This window comes from Peromyscus leucopus, chromosome 4 (assembly GCF_004664715.2).
Source record: "Peromyscus leucopus breed LL Stock chromosome 4, UCI_PerLeu_2.1, whole genome shotgun sequence".
Classification (NCBI taxonomy): domain Eukaryota; kingdom Metazoa; phylum Chordata; class Mammalia; order Rodentia; family Cricetidae; genus Peromyscus; species Peromyscus leucopus.
Window position 1 is genome coordinate 129582523 of NC_051066.1, and position 20100 is coordinate 129602622.

At 48.9% G+C, this 20100-nt stretch overlaps 1 protein-coding gene across 5 annotated transcripts in view; it reads left to right on the forward strand.

Annotated features, from left to right (window-relative positions):
- Positions 1 to 1304: 1304 nt before the first annotated feature.
- Efcab8 (EF-hand calcium binding domain 8) overlaps positions 1305 to 20100 on the forward strand; it is a 76278-nt gene continuing 57482 nt past the window's right edge. The window contains exons 1-9 of one of the 5 annotated variants that reach the window (XM_037205322.1): positions 1305 to 2739; positions 3202 to 3293; positions 4713 to 4868; positions 5032 to 5083; positions 7937 to 8102; positions 12605 to 12720; positions 14177 to 14280; positions 17941 to 18076; positions 19588 to 19693. In XM_037205322.1, the coding sequence (XP_037061217.1) occupies positions 4810 to 4868; positions 5032 to 5083; positions 7937 to 8102; positions 12605 to 12720; positions 14177 to 14280; positions 17941 to 18076; positions 19588 to 19693 (739 nt within the window). In that variant the 5' untranslated portion in view covers positions 1305 to 2739; positions 3202 to 3293; positions 4713 to 4809. The other 4 variants (XM_037205323.1, XM_037205321.1, XM_037205324.1 and 1 more) reach the window with 4 other exon arrangements.

The window sequence follows — 20100 nt, forward strand, 5'->3', positions numbered from 1 at the left end:
GTTTTACATGGCAGACCTTCTCTCTCTCTCTCTCTCTCTCTCTCTCTCTCTCTCTCTCTCTCTGTGTGTGTGTGTGTGTGTGTGCATGTAAGGACATGTGTGCTTATACGTGTGTACGAATGTGCATGCATACACACAGGTACTTGTACACGTATGAGTGTGGATGTGTACACCTGTGGAGGCCAAAGGTCAATGTTGGTTGTCTTTTATCTCTCTTCACCTTAGGTTTTGAGACAGGGTCTCAATGAACCTGGAGCTCTCTACAGCTACACTGGCTGGCTAGCCAGCCCGCAGGACCCCCTTGTCTCTGCTGACCCCTGGCTCTGGGGTTATCTTCGTGTGCTTCAGTGCCAGTCTTTTGCATGGGGATCTTTTACATGGGCTGAGCTCAAGTCCTCAATCTTGAACAGCAAGACTTGACCACTGGGCCATTTCCCTTCTGCTTTTTGCTTTTTGTAGGTTTTCTCCATAACTCAGGCTGTCCTGGAGCTGGCTGTGTTGCTCATGCTGGCTTTAAAATCCTGAATCCTTGGGCTTCAGCCTCTCAAGTGCTGGACTACAGGGCATGTACACTGACATTGGAGTACACAGACATTGTTAAGTGAGTACAACCCGGTTAGAACGTGTCTTGCAATCCAGGCTTGCCGTTTTTCTCACGTTTTGGTTTAGATTATACATGGCCCTATCATCACATCGAGAGATGCACCAAGAGATACCATTTACCTTCATCTTTACTGGTGCTGTTTTCTTTTTTGAAACATGGTCTCATGTAGCTCAGGCAGGCCTTTAGCTGATGATGACCTTGAGCTTATTATCCTGCTACGTCTTTACCTCTTGAATGCTGAGATTACAGACCTCACACACTTAGTCACTGTTATGTTGCTGTGAAGAGATCACCACGACCAAGGCAACTTATAAGAGAAAGCATTTAATTGGGGGCTTGCCTACAGTTTTAGAGGGTTGGTCCATTTCCCTTGTGGCAGGAAGCCTGGTGCTGGAGCAGTAGCTGAGAGTCCACATCTTATCCACAAGTTGCAGAAGGCAGGGATGGGGAGGGGAAGGGAGGAGAGGAAAGGAGAGAGAGGAGACAGGGGGAGAGAGAGAGAGAGAGAGAGAGAGAGAGAGAGAGAGAGAGAGAGAGAGAGAGAGAGAGAGACATAGAGAGAGATAGAGAGACGGAAAGACTGGGCCTTGGTGTGGTAGTTTTGAAACCTCAAAGCCCACCTCCTGGGTGACACGCCTCTTCTAACAAGGCCACACCTCCTAATCCTTCCTAAATAGTCTACCAACTAGGAACCAAACATTGAAATATATGAGCCTATGGGGGCCATTCTCACTCAAACCACCAAGTCTGGGGACTGAACCTGTTGGTTTCATATGTGCTAGGTAGGTACTGAATTTCATTTCCATTCCCTAGAGATTAGCTAAGACTTTAGGATGACACAAAGCTTATCATTTGTGAGCATACACATGCTTGCCAGCCTCATGCAAGTGTGATGATCCATGTGCTTTTGAGTGCAGACTTTTTGTAGAGCTTTTGTTTCTTGGTAGGAGTCTCCAATCCCTGTTAGCCGTTGACTCCTGGGAATCCAAATTGACACCTTAGCTTGTGAGTATGCCCCTGTCCCTAAAAGGGGTCCAAACTTTGTCTCCATTCTGACAAGGTCCTCTTGTCTGGGGAGAAAACCTTCTATTCTCCACCCTCATACTCACGATTTGTATAATATTCTGTTAAATTTAGGCAGAAAGGGGCTGCCCTGGGACCAGAGCTTTAGGGAATCCTACTTTGTCCTTTGTCTGTGTCCTGCTTGACAAGTGAGAAGAATTCCAGAAGCTAAGGAGCCATGGCCACCCAGAGCCAACTCCCTATCCTAGGATCAGGAGTTCAAGTCATATATGGCCACCTTTGGCCATATAAGGAGTTCAAAGTCACCTGGGTTACATGAGATCTTGACTTAGAAAATTAAAACCCAAGTAAACAAAAAACCTAGATCTAATGGTCCACTTGTGTTACTGGCGGGGCTCCTAGAAGGCACCTGCATTTGCTTCCAGACAGTGTTAGGTAGAAACAGGACAGTCCTTATCCTTGAGCTCTGACTCTGGTGGACACCAGTGTGCACATTGCAGTGGCGTTCTGTGGCTTCACAGAGAAGTAGATATTGAAGCCCAGCCAGCTCTTGGCTTTGGGTGAATCTGGCAACCTGCTGATGGGAGTGATGGAGCCCAGCAAAGTGCTAGCACTGAAGAGATCTCTGGCCAGCCAAAGGGGATCAAAAATAAGGGCCCTGCTAAGACCTGGAAAACTACCTCAGCTCCAGGGAGAAGACCAAGGGACAAATGCCCAAACTGAAAGAGTTAGGAGTAACCACTAGAGTCCTGGGCTAAGGAGCAGAGAGATCCGCCTAGGGCTGCCTGACCCTGGCCCCGCCTCCCATAGCCCCACCCCTCCCACCTACTCCCACCCACCAGCGGCCCTGCTCAGCTGCGTGCCGCCGCGTGGGGAGGAAACAGTTTTCCACCAACTTCAATCCCAGCGCCCTTCTTAGCCACGCGCACATTTGCCCGCCTTCCCAGACAAGGTTAACGTCCCGTCTCACATAGCCTCAACCTGTGCCTCCTGAGCCCCTCCCTTGGGAGACATTGTCTCTGGACTCTTGATCTGGGAGCCCCCTTCGCCCCTGCTCTGCTCTTTCCCCTTCTCGCAGAGCAGCTTGGGAGTGCGCCCCGTCCCTAAAAGAGGTCTAATAAACCTCATCTCCATTCTGACAAAGTCCTTTCGTCTGAATTAGCAGCAGCAGGCATGGCTAGTGCAGATAATGCTTAGACCCCCAAACTGTCACCAGCTGGAGCTTTCGGGCACTTCCGCCCCATCTTACCTAGTGCCTTAAACTAAATTGGGCGAATCCCGGGGCGGGGGGTACAGGAAGTAGGACAGGGATTGGGGCTCCTCCGTCTTGCCTTCACTAGGGATCTGGAACCCAGTGCAGTGACAGATCCAGACAGACATTACCCACCACCCTATTTCCCACGACAGCTACCCAAGGCATGCTGGGGCACTCTCCTATCTCTGCTGCGCTGTTTCCCTCCATCCAGTGGGAGCTAGCCTGGCCCCTTCTCCTTCACCTCCCCAAATTCGTGACGTTCCCCCGCTCTCCTTTGCTCACAAACTGCTTCTGGACACTTGTGTTGTTTTTCCTTCAGTGTCCATGCTTAGACGCCAGCCACTGCTACTGCTGCCAGCATCAAATATTCATTCTCCACCATCAGGTTCTGTCAGCATTCGCCTCCCCAAGGTACTTTGTGGGGAAGGGGGGCTCTGTGCAGTGGGAGGGAGGGCCGATGTTGATGACCAAGAGTGTAGGGGCCACCTTCTCCCTTTTGTTCTGTTAGGAGGAGGTAGTTGTTTGTCCTAGCCTGAAAAAAATCATTTCCTCTCTCTCCCTCCCAGTGTGTGTGTGTGTGTGTGTGTGTGTGTGTTTTAGAGGAATGCATATTTAACATGAGCCTCACCCCACTACCTCATCTGCCACAAATAACTGCCATTAAACTTAAGGCATATTTTCCTAGGCTTTTTTTTTTATTTTTTAAAAAATTATTTTTATTTTATGTCTATGAGTGTTTAATGCATCCATGCCTGTGCACCATGTGTGTGCAGTGTCCAAGGAGTCAGAGGATGGCATTAGATCCTTTAGAATTGTAGTTGCAGACAGTTGTGAGTTGCCATGTTGGATACTAGGAATTGAACTTGGGTCCTCTGCAGGAGCAGTCAGGGCTTTTACCTGCTGAGCCGTCTCTCCAGCCCTACTGGGCCTTTTTTTTTTTTTTTTTTTTTAAATGCATGCATCAATACATACATTCAATCCACACATTTAACAGAAATGTACTTATAAATAAATATACTGTTGCAGGTATTTTTTTAACTGCCGTTTTCAGTGTTTTTTTTTCTCTCTCAGTACCACATCCTAGTTGTCTTTTGTGTTTTTCCTTTCCATCCCCTGAATGTATCTATGCTTTAAGCTGATCAGTCCCCCAATCTCCAGATATCTGAGTTTATTTCTAGCTGAGTGGTTCATACCCCCTCCCGCCCTGCTCCTTTGTCTGGAGAAGCTTCTGCCATTTTCCTTGGTTACCCTGGTTCTTGGCTTCTAGCCCTCTGCCTTGTCTCTTCTCTGCCCCCGGTCCTCCCTTGTGGGTTGTCAAGACATCACTGGAGAGAGAGGACCTTCTTGGCCAGTCTTCAGTTTTCCTCCCCACCGCCTTCCCTCTTGTGCTGAGAACCTTCCCCTCTGCCCTTCATCCCTGGAATTCAGTCTCTTGAGCCAGTACGTGTGAGCTTGCATTCTCTTGTTTTTCTCCTCACTATTTTCTTTCCAACTTTTCCCTCTTTCCCTGACACCTCCTAGGAACCCTATGGTCCAGTCCCCTGGGTACAGTGGTCGGTCTTTTCTTTCCTAGCTGGCTATTCTGAGAATGCCCCGCCCCCACTCTCATCAGGGCTGGGGACCCTGCTGGTCTGGTGCCCGAATATCTTCGCCTAGCACTGACCTCTCATTGGAAACATGCCCTTGACATGAACGAGTGGGCCATGTGCTCTCACCTGACCTCACTGGAGAAGGTCCTGGTCCCATTGGAAGGTTTTGGGGGTGTATGTAGTGGAAGGTCATGTCTTTGACTTCAGATGTGTGTCTCCCTCTGCGTCTCCTTCTCCTCAGTTGAATTGTTCTTGGGACAAGCACATGGCTGGCTAAGCTCCTTCAAATTCTTCAGATCCTGTATTTAATCTAGGAGTAAAGTAACCTGAGAAACCTCATGGCTTCAGCGGATCAGCTCCTTTCCAACACATCAGGAAGGGTCTACCATAAACTTAGGTAAGGTCTGCTGTGTAAAGGGCATGCTCATGGAATACTTACTAGGGAGTGTCTTGAACAAGGGGCAGCCATCATCTCCTTTGGCCTTTTCCACTTCCTGTACAACTAGGGCCAGGTCAGTTCTGCAGACTTGTTTTAAAGCAACTGTAATTATTCATTTTAGGTCAGCACTAAAGTCTTCTGATACGTTAGGAGAGAACCTTCAGCATCAAAAGGTAAGAAAGCAGCAGAGTGAACAAAGGGAGAGGACATTTGGGAACCACACAAAGTGTCACTTGTCAGCATACAAGACCACTGGCTTCCAAAATGTCACCAGCATACAAGTCCACTGGCTTCCAAAATGTCACCAGCATACAAGTCCACTGGCTTCCAAAATGTCACCAGCATACAAGTCCACTGGCTTCTGCACCAGGCTTGTAAACTTAGATACTTAGAGGGACAAGTTATAACTTATGTGTGCCTAACAAGCAGGCTCCTCTTCCCTCCTTTCCTCTCCTCCCCCCACCCCCCAGGACATGGAGTAAGCTAGGCAAGTGTAACACTGACCTATATCCCCAGCTCTACGGTTTTGTTTTGTTTTATTTTTGAGATAGTGTTTCACTAAGTATCTCTGGTTGGCATGGATCTCACTCTGTAGACCAGGCTGGCCTCAAACTCATAGAGATCTGCCTGCCTCTGCCTTCAGAATGCTGGGATTAATTAAAGGTACACACAGCTATGCCTAGCTCTATTTTTTTTAATTTTTATGTAGTTATTATTATTTGAGACAGGGTTTCATTAAGAAGCCCAGGCTGGCCTCCTATGTGATGGTCCTGCCCCAGCATTCCAGGTGCTGTCCGGGATTGCAGCTGTGTGCTTTCATAGTCCACACATGTAGCTTGGCTTCTTCTTTGCAAGCACAGCATGGGCCAAATTCCATACACATGAGGGTATCAATTCACAGTCTGTTCATGTCCTATACTTAATTTTTGTCTAGCAAAGTGGCAATAATGGTGGGGTGGATTCTATTAGTTATCATCAAGCCAGATATATATCACATTATCTGTTTAGTGCTGGGACCAGGAAATACAGAGAGAATTACGATTAAGTTAACTAAATACGCCTTCTTCTTCTTCCTCTTCTTCTTCTTCTCCTCCTCCTCCTCCTCCTCCTCCTCCTCCTCCTTCTTCTCCTTCTCCTCCTCCTTCTTCTCCTTCTCCTCCTCCTCCTCCTTCTCCTCCTCCTCCTCCTTCTCCTCCTCCTCCTCCTTCTTCTCCTCCTCCTTCTCCTCCTTCTCTTTCTGCTTCTCCTCCTCCTTCTTCTTCTCCTTCTCCTTCTCCTTCTCCTTCTCCTCCCCCTCCTCCCTCTTCTTTTGGTTTTTTGAGACAGCATTTCTCTGTGTAGCTTTGGGCCTTTCCTGGAACTCACTCTGTAGACCAGGCTGGCCTCGAACTCACAGAGATCCGTTTGTCTCTGCCTCCCGAGTGCTGGGATTAAAGGTGTGTGCCACCACTGCCCAGTGCCCTCATCTTCTTAAATCTCCTTCTGAGATATGTGATAAGAACCATCATTTATTGTAAAGCTATTTTCCTGGGGCTTCATGTGGCTTCATGTGTCATTTAGGTCTTCAGGACTCTGCAGGCTAGGTGCTGTGGATTTCTATTTCTCAGGTGAAGACATCAGTGGCTCAGAGAGATGATGAGAAATGCCCAAGATAAAATAGCTTGTAAGTGGGAGAGCCAGATGTAATTGTAACCCAGATCTCAGGACTCTGCAGCCATGTGCTTCTTTTCGTGCCTGCTGTCTACATGTATAGATAGAGACACACCAGAGTGGTAGAGATGATCAGAGCTTGGGGAATGTTAGGGGTGGCAGTGGTGGCTCCCAACCGAATGTTAAGAAAAAGCTCCTTGGAGAAAATGCTCTTAGAGTGGGGTTAAGCTGTGGGGTAGGTGGGCAATGCCATGCACTGCATACAAGCTGAGAAGTGGAATGCATGCTTTCCTGGACTGGTGGGGTGCAGTTGGTGTGCCAGGGACATGGTGTGTGCTCTGAAAGGAGGAAGCTTGTTAAAGCTGCACTGGGAAGGGTTCTGAATACCCTGCTTTAGGAATGGCAAGTGGAGGCAGCAGCCATGGAGTAGGTCAGAGCTGAGTAAAGTCATGACCATATTTGCTTCCTAGGAAGATGCCTGGTATCAGTGTTGAGAGACAAACTGGAAAGGAAGGACAGACCCTGGTCTTGGGGAGGAGGTCACTGTGCTTGTGCCTGCCATAAGCCAGGGTTTGGGGAGGGACGGGGACTGGGAGACGGATATCAAGAAGAATGAACATGAGGAGGAGTAAGAAGTCACAAGAGGAGAGGGAAGGGCACAGGCAGTACTGGCATCCCCAAGGGGCCTTGGTGGATGGAATGAGTGCCATCCATTTGGCTTGTGAAGGCAGGAGTCTCGGCTTTGTTCCCTGTGCCTGCGCTCAGTAAGCATGGGGAGGTGGTGAGGGGATTTGTGGACATTCGTAGGAGTCCAAGCATGTTTGCCCCTTTGGTGGGGCTGAAGTCCATTAGAGTTCTAAGCTGGGGGTGGGGGTGTGGCATACTCCTGTATCCCTAGCACTTGGGGGGGATGTCAAAGCCAGCTATGTGCTGAGACCCTGTCTCAATAAACAAAACAAACAAAAAGTTAAAACAAAAACAAAAACAAAAAAAGGAGCCCGTGTCCTCTAACCTTGCTGACCCAAACATGACATATGTAGGAGAACCATGTTTACTTCTTCATCATCAAGAAAGACTCCAGACTTTTCTTTGCCTTCATAGGATTAAAACATGTAAGAAAGAGTAAGGAGCCGGGTGTTGGTGGCACATGCCTTTAATCCCAGTACTCAGGAGGCAGAGGCAGGTGGATGTCTGTGAGTTCGAAGGGTGAGATCCAGGACAGGCACCGAAACAGGAAAGAGTAAGGAAGCCTTAATGCTTTCATCAATGAGCAACACTCACGGAGATTCACCTTGTCACTAAGATGTGCCAACAAGCATTTGTCTCAGAGAACTAACTGTCTTAGTGCCTAGTTCTTGTGGTCATATTTGTCTCAGACACCTCTTCCAGATGGTTTCCCGGACAAGGAGACTTCTGAGTACGTGGCACTGACAAGCGCTCTGAGCCAGAACAGCGATCTCCATCAAAGGACTCAGCAGTTTACTGAGGTGCACCTGGCCAAGCTCCAGACGTTGTTTGAGAAGGAGACAGATGAGACTGGAGGTACAGCCATACTGTGGGATGGTCTCTGTGACTCCTGCCCCAGGACCTGGTATCTGGGGTGGGTGGAGGGCTCAGACCTGGTCAGCACTTTTATGTCTGGTGTCCGGTATAGATCTGGCTAAGTAGTGCAAGGCTATTGAAGGTTATTTGGGATCTAAGATGTTTATAAAATCCTGCTAGCCCAGAGACCCAAGTCTATGCTGCTGCATTTTGGTGTTTCCCTCTAAGCATTTCAGTCTGTGGTTTGCTATCAATTGCTGTGTGATAGCAGCCCCACGGTCTTAGTGGCTTAACCCAACTTGTGCTCATGATCTCATAGTTTCCATGGGTCTGGAGCAAGGACAGGGCTGAGCTGCCTTCCTGCTCAGGACCCCAAAAAGCTGAAGTTCTGTAGTCAACTGGGCTGTGGTGTGTTGTAGAATGTTATTTTAAGGTGTGTTACTTTTATTTATGTTGCATTTGTTTAACTCTGTGAAGCTGTGTTACTAAAATAACTCATGGTTTAATAAAGAACTGAACGGCCAGTAGCAAGGCAGGAGGAAGGATAGGTGGGGCTGGCAGACAGAGAGAATCTATAGAGGGAGAAATTTGAGAGGAAGGAAGAAGTAGCCAGAGAAGGAGGAGGACATCAGGGGCCAGCCACCCAGCTACACAGCCAGCCACGGAGTAAGAGTGAAAGTAAGATTATAGAAGTAAGAAAAGGAAAAGCCCAGAGGCAAAAGGTAGATGGGATAATTTAAAGTTAAGAAAAGCTGGCTAGAAACAAGCCAAGCTAAGGCAGGGCATTTATAACTAATAATAAGACTCCAGGTATAACTTATTTGGGAGCTGGGTAGTGGGCCCCCCAAAAGAGTAAAGAAAAAAATTAACTACAATGGTGTCTCATCTGGGGTTGGACTTGGGAAGGACTTATATCTAAGCTCATATATGTTGTTCCAGAATTCAGATCCTTGCAGCTGTGGTATGGCAGCCTTTCATTTCTTTCTGACTGTTGCAAGGAGGTTACCTTTAGCTCCCAGAAACTACCCCACAGTGCCCGGCCATGTGAGATTCTCCAACGTGGTAGCTGGCAAGGCTTGAGCCAAAGGTAGAGAACACTCACAGGTGTCACAATCTAAAAGCATGTGAAAGGCCTCAGGAGGGTGTGAACACAAGGCCCACCCATCCTGGGGGGGCTCTGTAACTATCTCTAATCTTACTCTTCAGATACTTATGTGAAGCAGAAAATATTCTGAGCTGAGGAAGCATTTCACACCTGACCGACCAAACACTAGCTTAGCCTCCCTTACCTAGATCCTAGATGTATTCAGAACACATACTTAGCCTCAGGTTGGGTAAAATCAGCTAACACAATGCACATTTTTTTTTTTTTTTTTGAGACAGGGTTTCTCTGTGTAGCTTTGTGCCTTTCCTGGAACTCACTCTGTAGACCAGGCTGGCCTTGAACTCACAGAGATCCGCCTGGCTCTACTTTCTGAGCGCTGGGATTAAAGGCTTGCACCACCACTGCCTGGCAATGCACATTTTTAAATAAAGTGTGAGATATCTCATGAAAGCACGAAACAGCAATTAAATGGGTTTGCATTTACACCACTGTAAAGTGGAAAAGCCCTAAGCTGGGATTGTGTGTGTTATTACAGACCCTTCTTTACATCATTTTAATATCTGAGGGACTTGGTATGGTGCCCTGGAGCCTCCTAGGCAAGCCTCACTAATGGAGCCAAGGGTTCTTCTGTGACTGGAGCCATCTCTCTGATTGGCTTATTTACATTCCGTGGACTGTAAAGGATGTCTTGGGGATAATACCCTGGGCATACCAGACCTTTCTCCTGGCAACTTGATTTCTGCCCTTTGGAATGCTACTCCTGAAAGTCAAATAGGAGTAAAGGCATCTTCAGAGCTGACTATGGATACTAGTGCTGGGCCCACTTACTTTCCTGTTCATTTGAGTTTCACAGTCACATATGCTGTTTGGAGAGATAGATAGATAGATAGATAGATAGATAGATAGATAGATAGATAGGTCGAGCACATGTGGAGGCTGGAAGTTGACATCAGAATATCTTCTTCTATTGCTTTTCACCTTACTTGAGACGTGGTCTCTCCACCAGATCTGAGGCTTGTTGTTTTGGTGCAGCTGGCGGACAGCCAGCCCCCAGGATCCAGCTAGTCTTTGCTCCACCCAGGACTGGGGTTACAGACACATGCTGACATGCCTGGCTTTGCATGTAGATTCCTGGGATTGAACTCATATACTCATACTTGCAAGTGCTTCACCCCCTGAACTAACTTCCCAGCCTGAGCTTTTTAATTTTTTTTTATTTTTTATTTTTTGGTTTTTCGAGACAGGGTTTCTCTGTGTAGCTTTGCGCCTCTCCTGGAACTCACTTGGTAGCCCAGGCTGGCCTCGAACTCACAGAGATCCGCCTGGCTCTGCCTCCCAAGTGCTGGGATTAAAGGCGTGCGCCACCACCGCCCGGCTGAGCTTTTTTATTTTTAAACATCTGGCCATGCTGTTAGTTTGGGGGAGGAAAATTCCCTCCACATTAATGGAAGGTCAGGGAATCAGGCTGGTCTTTCTCTTTAGACACCTTCAGCAAGACTCTTGAGAACATGGATGGCGTGCCATTTCCTAGGCACCTGGATGCCAGCCCTGGTGGCGGGATGAGCAAGGTCACGTCAGTACCTTCTGTTCACCATGTGTCCTCCAAGCCAGGGAGTTCTTGCAGTGTGGGAGGCCCATGGCTCTGAAGAGACCTCCCCTTCTTTCTCCTGAGGATTTGCAAGTGCAGAGGCAGTGCTATTTCCCTGCAGTGCCCATAAACTGCCGTTATCGCCATCCTAGCCCAGACAGACCATGGGGCACTATTTGCAGCATGTAAGCACTTGGCCCCAGCTTTGCATACTGGAGATGGGCATCTCTCCAAGCAAGCACACGCTGCTCAGGCTTTCGTTGGACGGTCAGTCTAATGACAGGGACAATGGCCGCAGCAGCCCTGGGCTGTTGCTTATGAATAGAGCAGGGCGGTGTGAAGACCATGAGCTCTGGGGTTCACCAGATGCTGAGGTTCCTGTCTGTCACTCCTCGGTGTCCACAGAAATGCTCAGGCACTAGTGTTTGTGGAGTGCCCAGAACCAAGTGACAGAGGGCTCCTGGGTACTTCTAGAGGCCATGGCAGAGTGGGAGACGGTGCATGTGTCAGACAACTGAGAATGCCAGGCAGTGGGCATGGCAGCCTCCTCAGATGGTCTTTAGGAAGAAAGGCATCCTTGCAGAAAGGATGGCCTGTGAAAGGCCCTGTGGTGGGCATAGAGAGGTGCTTATGACTGGAGCAGAGTCTGGAGGACATGCTGGGAGATGATTCTTATTGAGTGGAGCCGGATACTGCGCGGCCTTCGGGCCTTGACAAGGGCTCCAGTATTTGAAGGGATTTTAGAAGTGATTTTTGAAGGCAATAATTACATTAAAAAAATTAGGGCCGATTGACACCTTTGCAAACTTAAACCCACCTCAGGGAGAAAGTATTTTATGCTTGTCTAGCCTTCCTCCTTTCTTCACCATCTACCCCTCTAGGCAAAGTGTGTTGTTATTATTATGTCTTTCTGAAACAAGATCTTGTGTAGCCCAGACCGGCCTTGAACTTGCTGTGTAGCCCAGGCTACCCCGCCCCATGCTAGAATTACAGGCATATACCACCATAGCTGACTAAAAGTTTTTGTTTTTATAAATTGCTTTTAAAAGATGTATTGAGCCGGGTGGTGGTGGCGCATGCCTTTAATCCCAGCACTAGGGAGGCAGAGGCAGGCAGATCTCTGTGAGTTTGAGGCTAACCTGGTCTACAGAGTGAGTTCCAGGACAGGCACCAAAGCTACACAGAGAAACCCTGTCTGGAAAAACCAAAAAAAAAAGATGTATTGAATGTACTGTGGAACAGCTCAGGGTAGAGCACTTGCCGACGTGTGTGAGGCCCTAGATTGGGACCCACAGCACAGAACTGCTCTGTATCTCTCTCCCCATGCAGAGGTTGTTGCTTATCACCTGCACCAGAGGTTACTGCCTTTGGTCTGTGGAGAGTTGTTGCTATAGTCTGTATCCCTTGATCAGAAGTGGGACCTGGTTTTGGAGAACCTCAGTCCACCCTCCCTCCTGCTGTGTGGCAGGTGTTCACGAGGAATGACTGAGTGTGGGCCGGTGAGATAATTGGGTGATTGCAGAAGCATTAGGAGTCAGCTAGCCCGTGCTAAGGTGGATGCTGGGGCCTTGAGGGAAGGGTAAAAAGAGCCAAGCTCATGACTGATGTGAGGGGTGGGGGAGGGGATGCCTTCTAAGGCACCACACCTCTGTCTGGAGTTCTCCCATCTGCCTCCCTTGAAGGGGTCCAACTGACAATTACAGGCAGGTAGCGGAGAGAGTGTCTGGAGCAGGGCCTGCGGCCTGTGGCCTGCGGCCTGTGTGGGCCAAGCGACTTTTGACTAAGCACCGCTGTTTTTCGCCTTTGAAGCCGTGGACAAGAAAGCTTTCATCAGGATCATGAAGACGATGCTAAACATGTCGGAGGAGATGCTGGAGGTTCTGTTCTTGAAGGTGGACTCAGACTGCAATGGCTATGTCTCCTGGGTAAGGAGGGTGCCCTGCTGCCACAGGAAGCTAGGAAAGGCTAGAAGGTCCTGCCTGACCCTTCAGTGGAGCAAGCAGAGGCTTGAAGATGGGAAGCAGCGAGTATCAGAAAGTCCAAATGGACTTGGGTACCAGTTGGGGCACTTGATAGGTGGGGGAAAGTTTGGTGCCTCTGAGGGGTCTCCCTTGAGACTTCTGTGAGGTGGGCTCATTGGCTCCCATATTGAGACCTTCTCATCACACATTCACACCTGAGGTACAGCTAGCTTGCCCGTACTTCAGAACCATTCCCTCCTGACGTAGGGGATCTTCATCAGTACCATGCTGGTATTGTGGCCCTTTTTGTCACTCAGGGACAGGCAAGCCCAAGGCTGTTGAATCCGAAACTGTCAGGTCTTCATAGTGTAGTAATGACGCTGACTTTAAAGATGCAACGGTGGACAACACTCATGGCATTAAGCCCACAGAGATGTGCAGAGCCTTGCCGGAGATGATGATGAGGCACCGTGCTCAGCACTTGGTGCATTCCTCTGTTAAAATCTCACAGGATACAGAAGGGTAGATGTTAGGAAACTTGAGGCTCAGAGCCATTAGAAACTGGGTTTCAGTGTTCCAGAGCTGGCTACCAGCAGAGCCCATGTTCAGACCTGAGGAGTATACCTCAAAGGTCTGCGGGGTAACTGCCTGTGAACCCCTTCTCATGGTTTGGGGATAATGTTCCCAGCCTTCTCTGTCTATCTACATGATGATTCTTGCCACCTCTTCTTTTGTGTGGTGCTAAGGGTTGAACTCAGGGCCTTGTGCAGGCTAGGCAAGCATTCTACCACTGAGTTCATCCTCCCCTCCCCTTCCTCTATCCCTTCTTTCCTCCCTCCCTTTCTCATTGAGATGGGTTCTCTGTTGTCCATGTTGGTTTTGAACTCTTGGGCTCAGGTGATCCTTCTGTGTCAGCCTTCTGAGTAGCTGGGACTAAGAGGTGTCACCATCCCTGGTTCCTATTTCTTATTATAGCTTCATATGTTTGGACCTGGGCCATGTTTTATGAACCCAGAGTTGCAGATATTTGTAGGGTAGGTGTACCCATGCAGCTGTGGACCCTCGCTACTGTTCACTTGGTCATGGACTTGGACAAATTAGACATAGTACCTCAATTGGATTATCCTCTGTGTGAGGCAGAGGTGACCCAAAGCTTTCCATGGGCAGCCAGGTGGTGTGGCTGTGGCCGAGGGGTACTCAGTGTTAGGCCCCATGCCCACCACATTTGCGATTCAAGCTCATTCCTTGTTGCTTGGCTACTTTGCCGGTGCATTCTCAAAGGACAGCAGCCTTCAGATCCACTTGGAGGGGGCTGTAGAGAGACGAGGGAAGACACTGTATGCCAGGCTTGGGTCCCTAAAGGCAAACGTTAAGACCACTGCCAACGCCTTCTTTCCCTTGCTTTGTCTTTCCGAGACAGCAAAAGTATGTGGATTATATGATGCGCGAGTTCCAGGGCAAGGAGGAGATGAGGAAGAGTCAGTACCGCCTGCGCTTCCACCTTCCCATGACGGTCATCCCCCTGTAAGAGCCTCTTCTCTGCAGCTGGGGTATGAGGGAAAAGTTCTGGCACCAATCCTGCGGGGAGCCCCTCCTCCGTCCATGAGTCAGTCACTCTGCTGGCCCAACCAAGGTGCTGGATGGCCTCTTCTCCTTCCAGCTTGTCCTTCACAGTCTATAGGTGGCCATGATGACAAAGGTAGGCGGCCTGTCCCCTTTTCACAAACGAGGAAGCCAAGGCTCAGAGAGGCCAGCCTGATGGCTTGCCCAGGCTAACAGGCAGAAAGTGGTGGGGCTGTTCTACGTTCTGTTCCCCACTTTTCCTGCACACTGCGGTCTCTTGTTTCTCTGTATGGCTAGTGTTGAGCGAGTCTGGCAGTTTTGTCCTCAGAGGCACAGATGCCTTACATATGTGCAGCTGGGATTCTCCTGTGAGGTGAGAGCAAGGCTGTGGAGGCCTTGCAAGGCCTTGCTTGACCCTCAGGAGAGGGTGGTGGTCAGAACGTAGTGACCCTGGCTTGGCTCTGTCTGACCTGCTGCTCACTCGGCTCGGGGCCCCTCCCACATGGTGTTCCCTGGAGGTTGGCCTTGGAGGGATTCTGTAGCAGATGACCCACAAGAGAAGACCACACAGACTTATTTAATACACGTTTTACATTTTCATGGGAACCTTCCCAGGGAAGTGAAAGTGCCAGAAGCTCTAAGTACCAAGTGTTTGAGGAAGAGTGGGAAGTTATGGGGAAATTGCTTATTTGATATTTGAGATGGTCCTCACGTATCCCAGTCTGGCCTCCAACTTGACGTGTAGCTCGAAATTTTGATCCCTCTACCTCTGCTTCCTGAGGGCTTGGATTATAGGTATGCATCTAGTTGTATGCAGTGCTGGGGAGCAAATCCAGGGCTCATGCATACCAGCTGAGTACTCCTTCAACTGATCTAAATCCCCAGGGCCTCAGGTCTGTGTAATAACCAGAGGAGACTTGGCCAGCCTGTCTATGCCCCTTCCTCTCTGCGTCCGTGGCTTTTCAGAAGTAAGGTTGTAGCTGTGAGTGGTGGTGCATACCTGTAATCCCAGGACTCAGGTGGTAGAGGCAGGAGGAGCCTAAGTTCAGGGTCCCCTTCAGCTACATGATGAGGTGGAGACCAGCCTAGTATACAGGACACCCTGTTTCAGGAGAAAAAAAAAATGATAAGATTGCTCCCATTTGGGATCTTATGAAGGAAACAAACTGCTTCTCCAATACCTTCAGCTGAAAATATTCAATAGTCCAAAGTACCATGCTTTGGAATGGCGTGTCTCAAATTTCATCAACCTCTTCCTTTCCATGCTGTGGTCCTGTCTCTAGCACCCTAAGGACAAAGAGTAGTTTCTTGGCTTGCAGTGGTTCTCAACCTTCCTAATATTGTGACCCTTTAATACAATTCCTCATGTTGGGGTGCCCCCCAACCATAAAATTATTTATTTATTTATTTATTTATTTATTTATTTATTTATTTATTTATTTATTTATGTTATTCGAGACAGGGTTTCTCTGTGTAGCTTTGCTCTTTTCCTGGAACTCACTCTGTAGACCAGGCTGGCCTTGAACTCACAGAGATCCGCCTGGCTCTGCCTCCTGAGTGCTGGGATTAAAGGCATGTGCCACCACCGCCACATAAAATTATTTTTGTTGTTACTTCATAACTGTAATTTTGCCACTGTTATGAATCATAATGTAAATATCTGATATGTAGGATATCTGATATGTGACCCCTCTGAAAGGATCATTTGACCCCTAAAGGGGACGCAACCCACAGGTTGGGAACCACTGGCTTGGTGCGTGGCCCCTCTGCCATCAGGGCTCTTGAGCTGGGCTGCCTTTGGACCCTTTTTCCTTTCCTGGAGCCACCCTGGGTTGGAGCACCAGCAGCCAGGGTTGTGTGGACAGGGTGCTAGCTCCTGTGGAGCACAGTTTGGTGAGCCCCATTTGTGATCTGGTGAGAGTAGGCTGTAGGTAGGCCTGTCCTCAGAGAGCCACACCCAGGCAGGCTGTGGAAGAGCAAGATCTAGAGGTTGTCTTTGCCTCAGGCAGCCTGGAGCTTTAGTTGAGAGGGCAGTTTAATGGAGATCATAGAAGAGTAACTTGTAAAAAAAAATATGGTTGGGAGTTAATTGAGGAGTAGCCAATTAAATATGAATAATGAGAGATTTTATAGCTGTAATTTTGACATGAACACTTGGCTTGGTCTTTCTGTTTCTTCAGATCTCAAGAATGTTTAAAATCTGGGACACAAAATTCTCAGGAAGTTTTTCCCTTATTTGCTCTAATTTATTCCCACAACTTACAATTCCAGAGGAATCTCCAGTCTGATGGAGAAAGTAACCAGAATAGCCAAGCAATGTTTAGTTAATTTTATGAGAAGGTGACTCTTAAAAGTCGGCTCACCATTACTGAGTCTGTTTGAGCACACACCCAATGCACCACCCTCTTTGATCCCTTCATTTTCCAGAAAGGGAGAAGTGCAGTCACCACACTGATGAGGAAATGGACCTCCCCAAGATGCTCTTCCCAGGGCTCTGTTAGCTTCAGGCCTCACGTCTCTATTGCCCACAGTCTTTGGTCCCAATAGAAAGGTCAGAGTTGAAGTGATGGAGAGAGAGACAGCTGGGAATATTGATCACCTTCAGTACAGAGAAGTAAGCTAATGGCAGGAGGCAGGAAGACCTACAGTTAGCTAGACACATGTGCCTCTGCTCCTCTGTGGAACTGCATGTGGATTCCCCCTAAGCCTCAGGTCAGCTCATACCTGCTTTTAAGCTTTGGGAAAGGCTCTGGAGGAGGGATGGAAGCATTAGACTCTAAGTTCCATGTCTGCTGGGACTGGGTGGGAGGCAGCTCCCTCTAAGTGTGTAACCTGTCTCAACCTACCACGATCCAAGATGGGTAGATGACATGGGGGAGTGTGAGCCTTAACAGCCAGAGAGCTGACTTGGTTGACACTGGCAGGGAGCATGGAGGCTTGCTGGGAAGGCTGTGGGGTTGGAGCCTACAGGGCCAGGCCTGCCCAGGACCTGTTTGCTATGCTTGGTGTCCTGGCCATGAGGAGTCGGGTACACCAGGCCCAACTCCTTGATACCCCTTGATCTACTTTTTTCTTGTTCTACTCTCCTCTTCACCCCAGAGCATGAGAGCAATGGTTAAAAAGTATCATTTCTCAGGTTTCTGTCACAAGCTATACCCTGCTCGCCATCTGTGGGCCATTTTTTTTTCCTATGAAAAATGCTCTGAAGATTTCCACTCTCTATTTCTGCTCTCCCACTACAAAGTGAGGGACCTGGCTGGCTATTTCCAGAGATCAGCTTTGGACTCCATCACATACTGTTTTGTAGTTGGTTATTTTTCTGGATGGAACCCAGGGCCTCACGTATACTAGGCAAACACTCTACCACTGAACCACACACCCTATCCTCCATTGGGGTTCATTGTCTTGTGGCCTTTGTTGATTCAGCTGAAGCCCACTTGGAGAAGGGGCAGAGTCCCACGTTCCCCGGAACTACCTACAGTTTCTTGGTGTGTGTAAGTGTGCACACATGCACACTGATGTAGCTGTCCCCACTGACCCTCTGTCCTGCCTCTTCTTTGGCTCGTGGTTCATGCAGATACTTTCTTTCAGAGTTGTATGCTTGCTTCTTACCATTTGTAGGCACCATGGGAGCGAGGTTGTGAAAGTGGCATTTTTATCCCAACGGTTCAAAAAGAAGGGGTTTTTCCTGACTGTCACCAAAGACGGGGTCCTGCAGTTCTGGTCCGAGACTTTCTTAATGATGAACTCCTTTCGGGTGAGTGGGACACTCATGGGGTTGGTGGAGAGCCTCTGTTGTGGCACCATGAGTGGTCTTGTCCTTGGCACTTATTATCTGAAGAGCCTGGCCTTGAAGCCACAAGACTTGGGTCAAGGTTCTGATTTAACTATTAGAACCTCACACTTGTCACCTACTAAGCAGAACACTGCTTGGAACTCTACTAGACACCTCCAAAGCAGTTTGTCCAGGGAATGTGTCACTGGAGTCCCCATCTCAGTGAGCGTTATCCTCCAGCCTCTATGCCAGTGCTCAGCATTCTCTCCCTTGCTCTGTCATATCCACACTGTCCCTGAGTCCTGATGATTGAAACCTTTGTCTGGTACAGGCAGAAAATCATGATATTTGGGCTCTGGGTCCAACTACCAGGATTAGAGTCCCAGCTAGACCACCCAACAGGTGTGGGGTGCTAGCTGAAATGTCTTTGATTCCTTGTATGCCCAAGTAGGCTTGGAGTAGTAGCCCCTCTCAGGGTTGAGGGGGCACTTAATGGTATGGGTCATGCTTGAGCAGGTCAAGGCATTCAGCAAGTACAGATGAATATAAGCCAACATCATCATGGGCTTTCTACTATTAGCTCATGGCCTAGTGTAGTAAGGAACGACACATTCAGGCAAATCTGCAGTGCACTTGATGCTGCCGGGCTAGTGGAGGACCCTGCAGCAAACAAGGCAAGGCCTGCCCTCCAGGGCTCCCCAGCAAGGCTTATGGAGAACACTGTTGACAGTGTGAAGGGTTTCACACCTGTGTTTCACACACAGTGCTTTACACTTGCAGCAAGGGGCTGCCCTTGTGGGAGGAGAGACCTAGATGGGGCTAGGGTACGTAAAGGTTTCTTGACTCTTCTGGGGGCGTGTGTGTGTGTGTGTGTGTGTGTGTGTATGTGTGTGTGTGTGTGTGTGTGTGTGTATGTGTGTGTATGTGTGTGTATGTGTGTATGTGTGTATGTGTGTGTGTATCTGTGTCTGTGTGTGTTCATATCTGCATTCCTGAGCCTGTGGTTTCTGGCCTACTCTGTGTTCCCTTTCTCCACATGTGTGTGGAAGTAGGTATTGGTAGCCTGATCTCATCAAGTATGATGAGAAGCCATGAGTGACATGACTGCTATATGGTCACCTGTATGGTCCCTCAGGAGCCAGAGCTTGGGAGGCTGAAGAGACAGAGAAAGCCTTCCTGAGATTCTTCCTTAAGGAGCTGATTTGGGTTAGATTGTGAGCCTCTCAGGGGGGCTCACTGTTATGCAAGTGGGAAGCTTTGGAGGTGGGCCTGGCCTTAAGTCACTGGGATCATGAAGATGGTGACTGTTAGGCCCATTTTACAGATAGAGAGCAGAGCCCGGAGGAGTTTAGCCAAGGCTCTGTTTCTAGTGTTCACATGAGGCATGCCAGGACTGTGTTTGCTCCGGGCCTTGTGTGGCAGGAAATGTCCCTGTGCCTCTGCACTCTGCTAGCAACCTTCTGTGACCCGAGTCTCTGTCCTTCTTCTGCCAGCTTGCCCAGCCCCAGCCGGCCTGCCACCAGCAGATGTGGGTTGTCGACATGGTATGTCTGCACAACATGAACCTCATCGCGGTTGCCTCGACTGAGCAGAAGATAGGTGAGTTCCTGGGGCTCTCCAGGCCTTCTAGTGAGTGGTGGATTTGCACTTGGGACAGACCTGTTGGCTGAGCAAGCATGAGCATGGAGGGGAGCCCTCTGGGAATGTTGGGTCTCGAGGGCCTGCCGAGTGCTGTGTGCTATAAGAGTCAGTGTTGGTCGCGTGTGTCAGTGACTGCTCTGTAGGCAGAAGTGATCAGTGAATGCTGAATGTCTACAAGTATTGAACAGTTCATCTTGTAAACCACAGCCCATGCCAGTCTCTCCAGCTTGATTCCACCCTCGTGTCCTGCTGCCTCTAGCCCAGGCCGTCTTCAGCTGTCACTGGGATAGCACTGAAGCCTCCTTTTGCTTAGCGCATTTCCTCTGAAGGTCCCTATAGTAGCTACAAATGGGCTTTAAAAATGT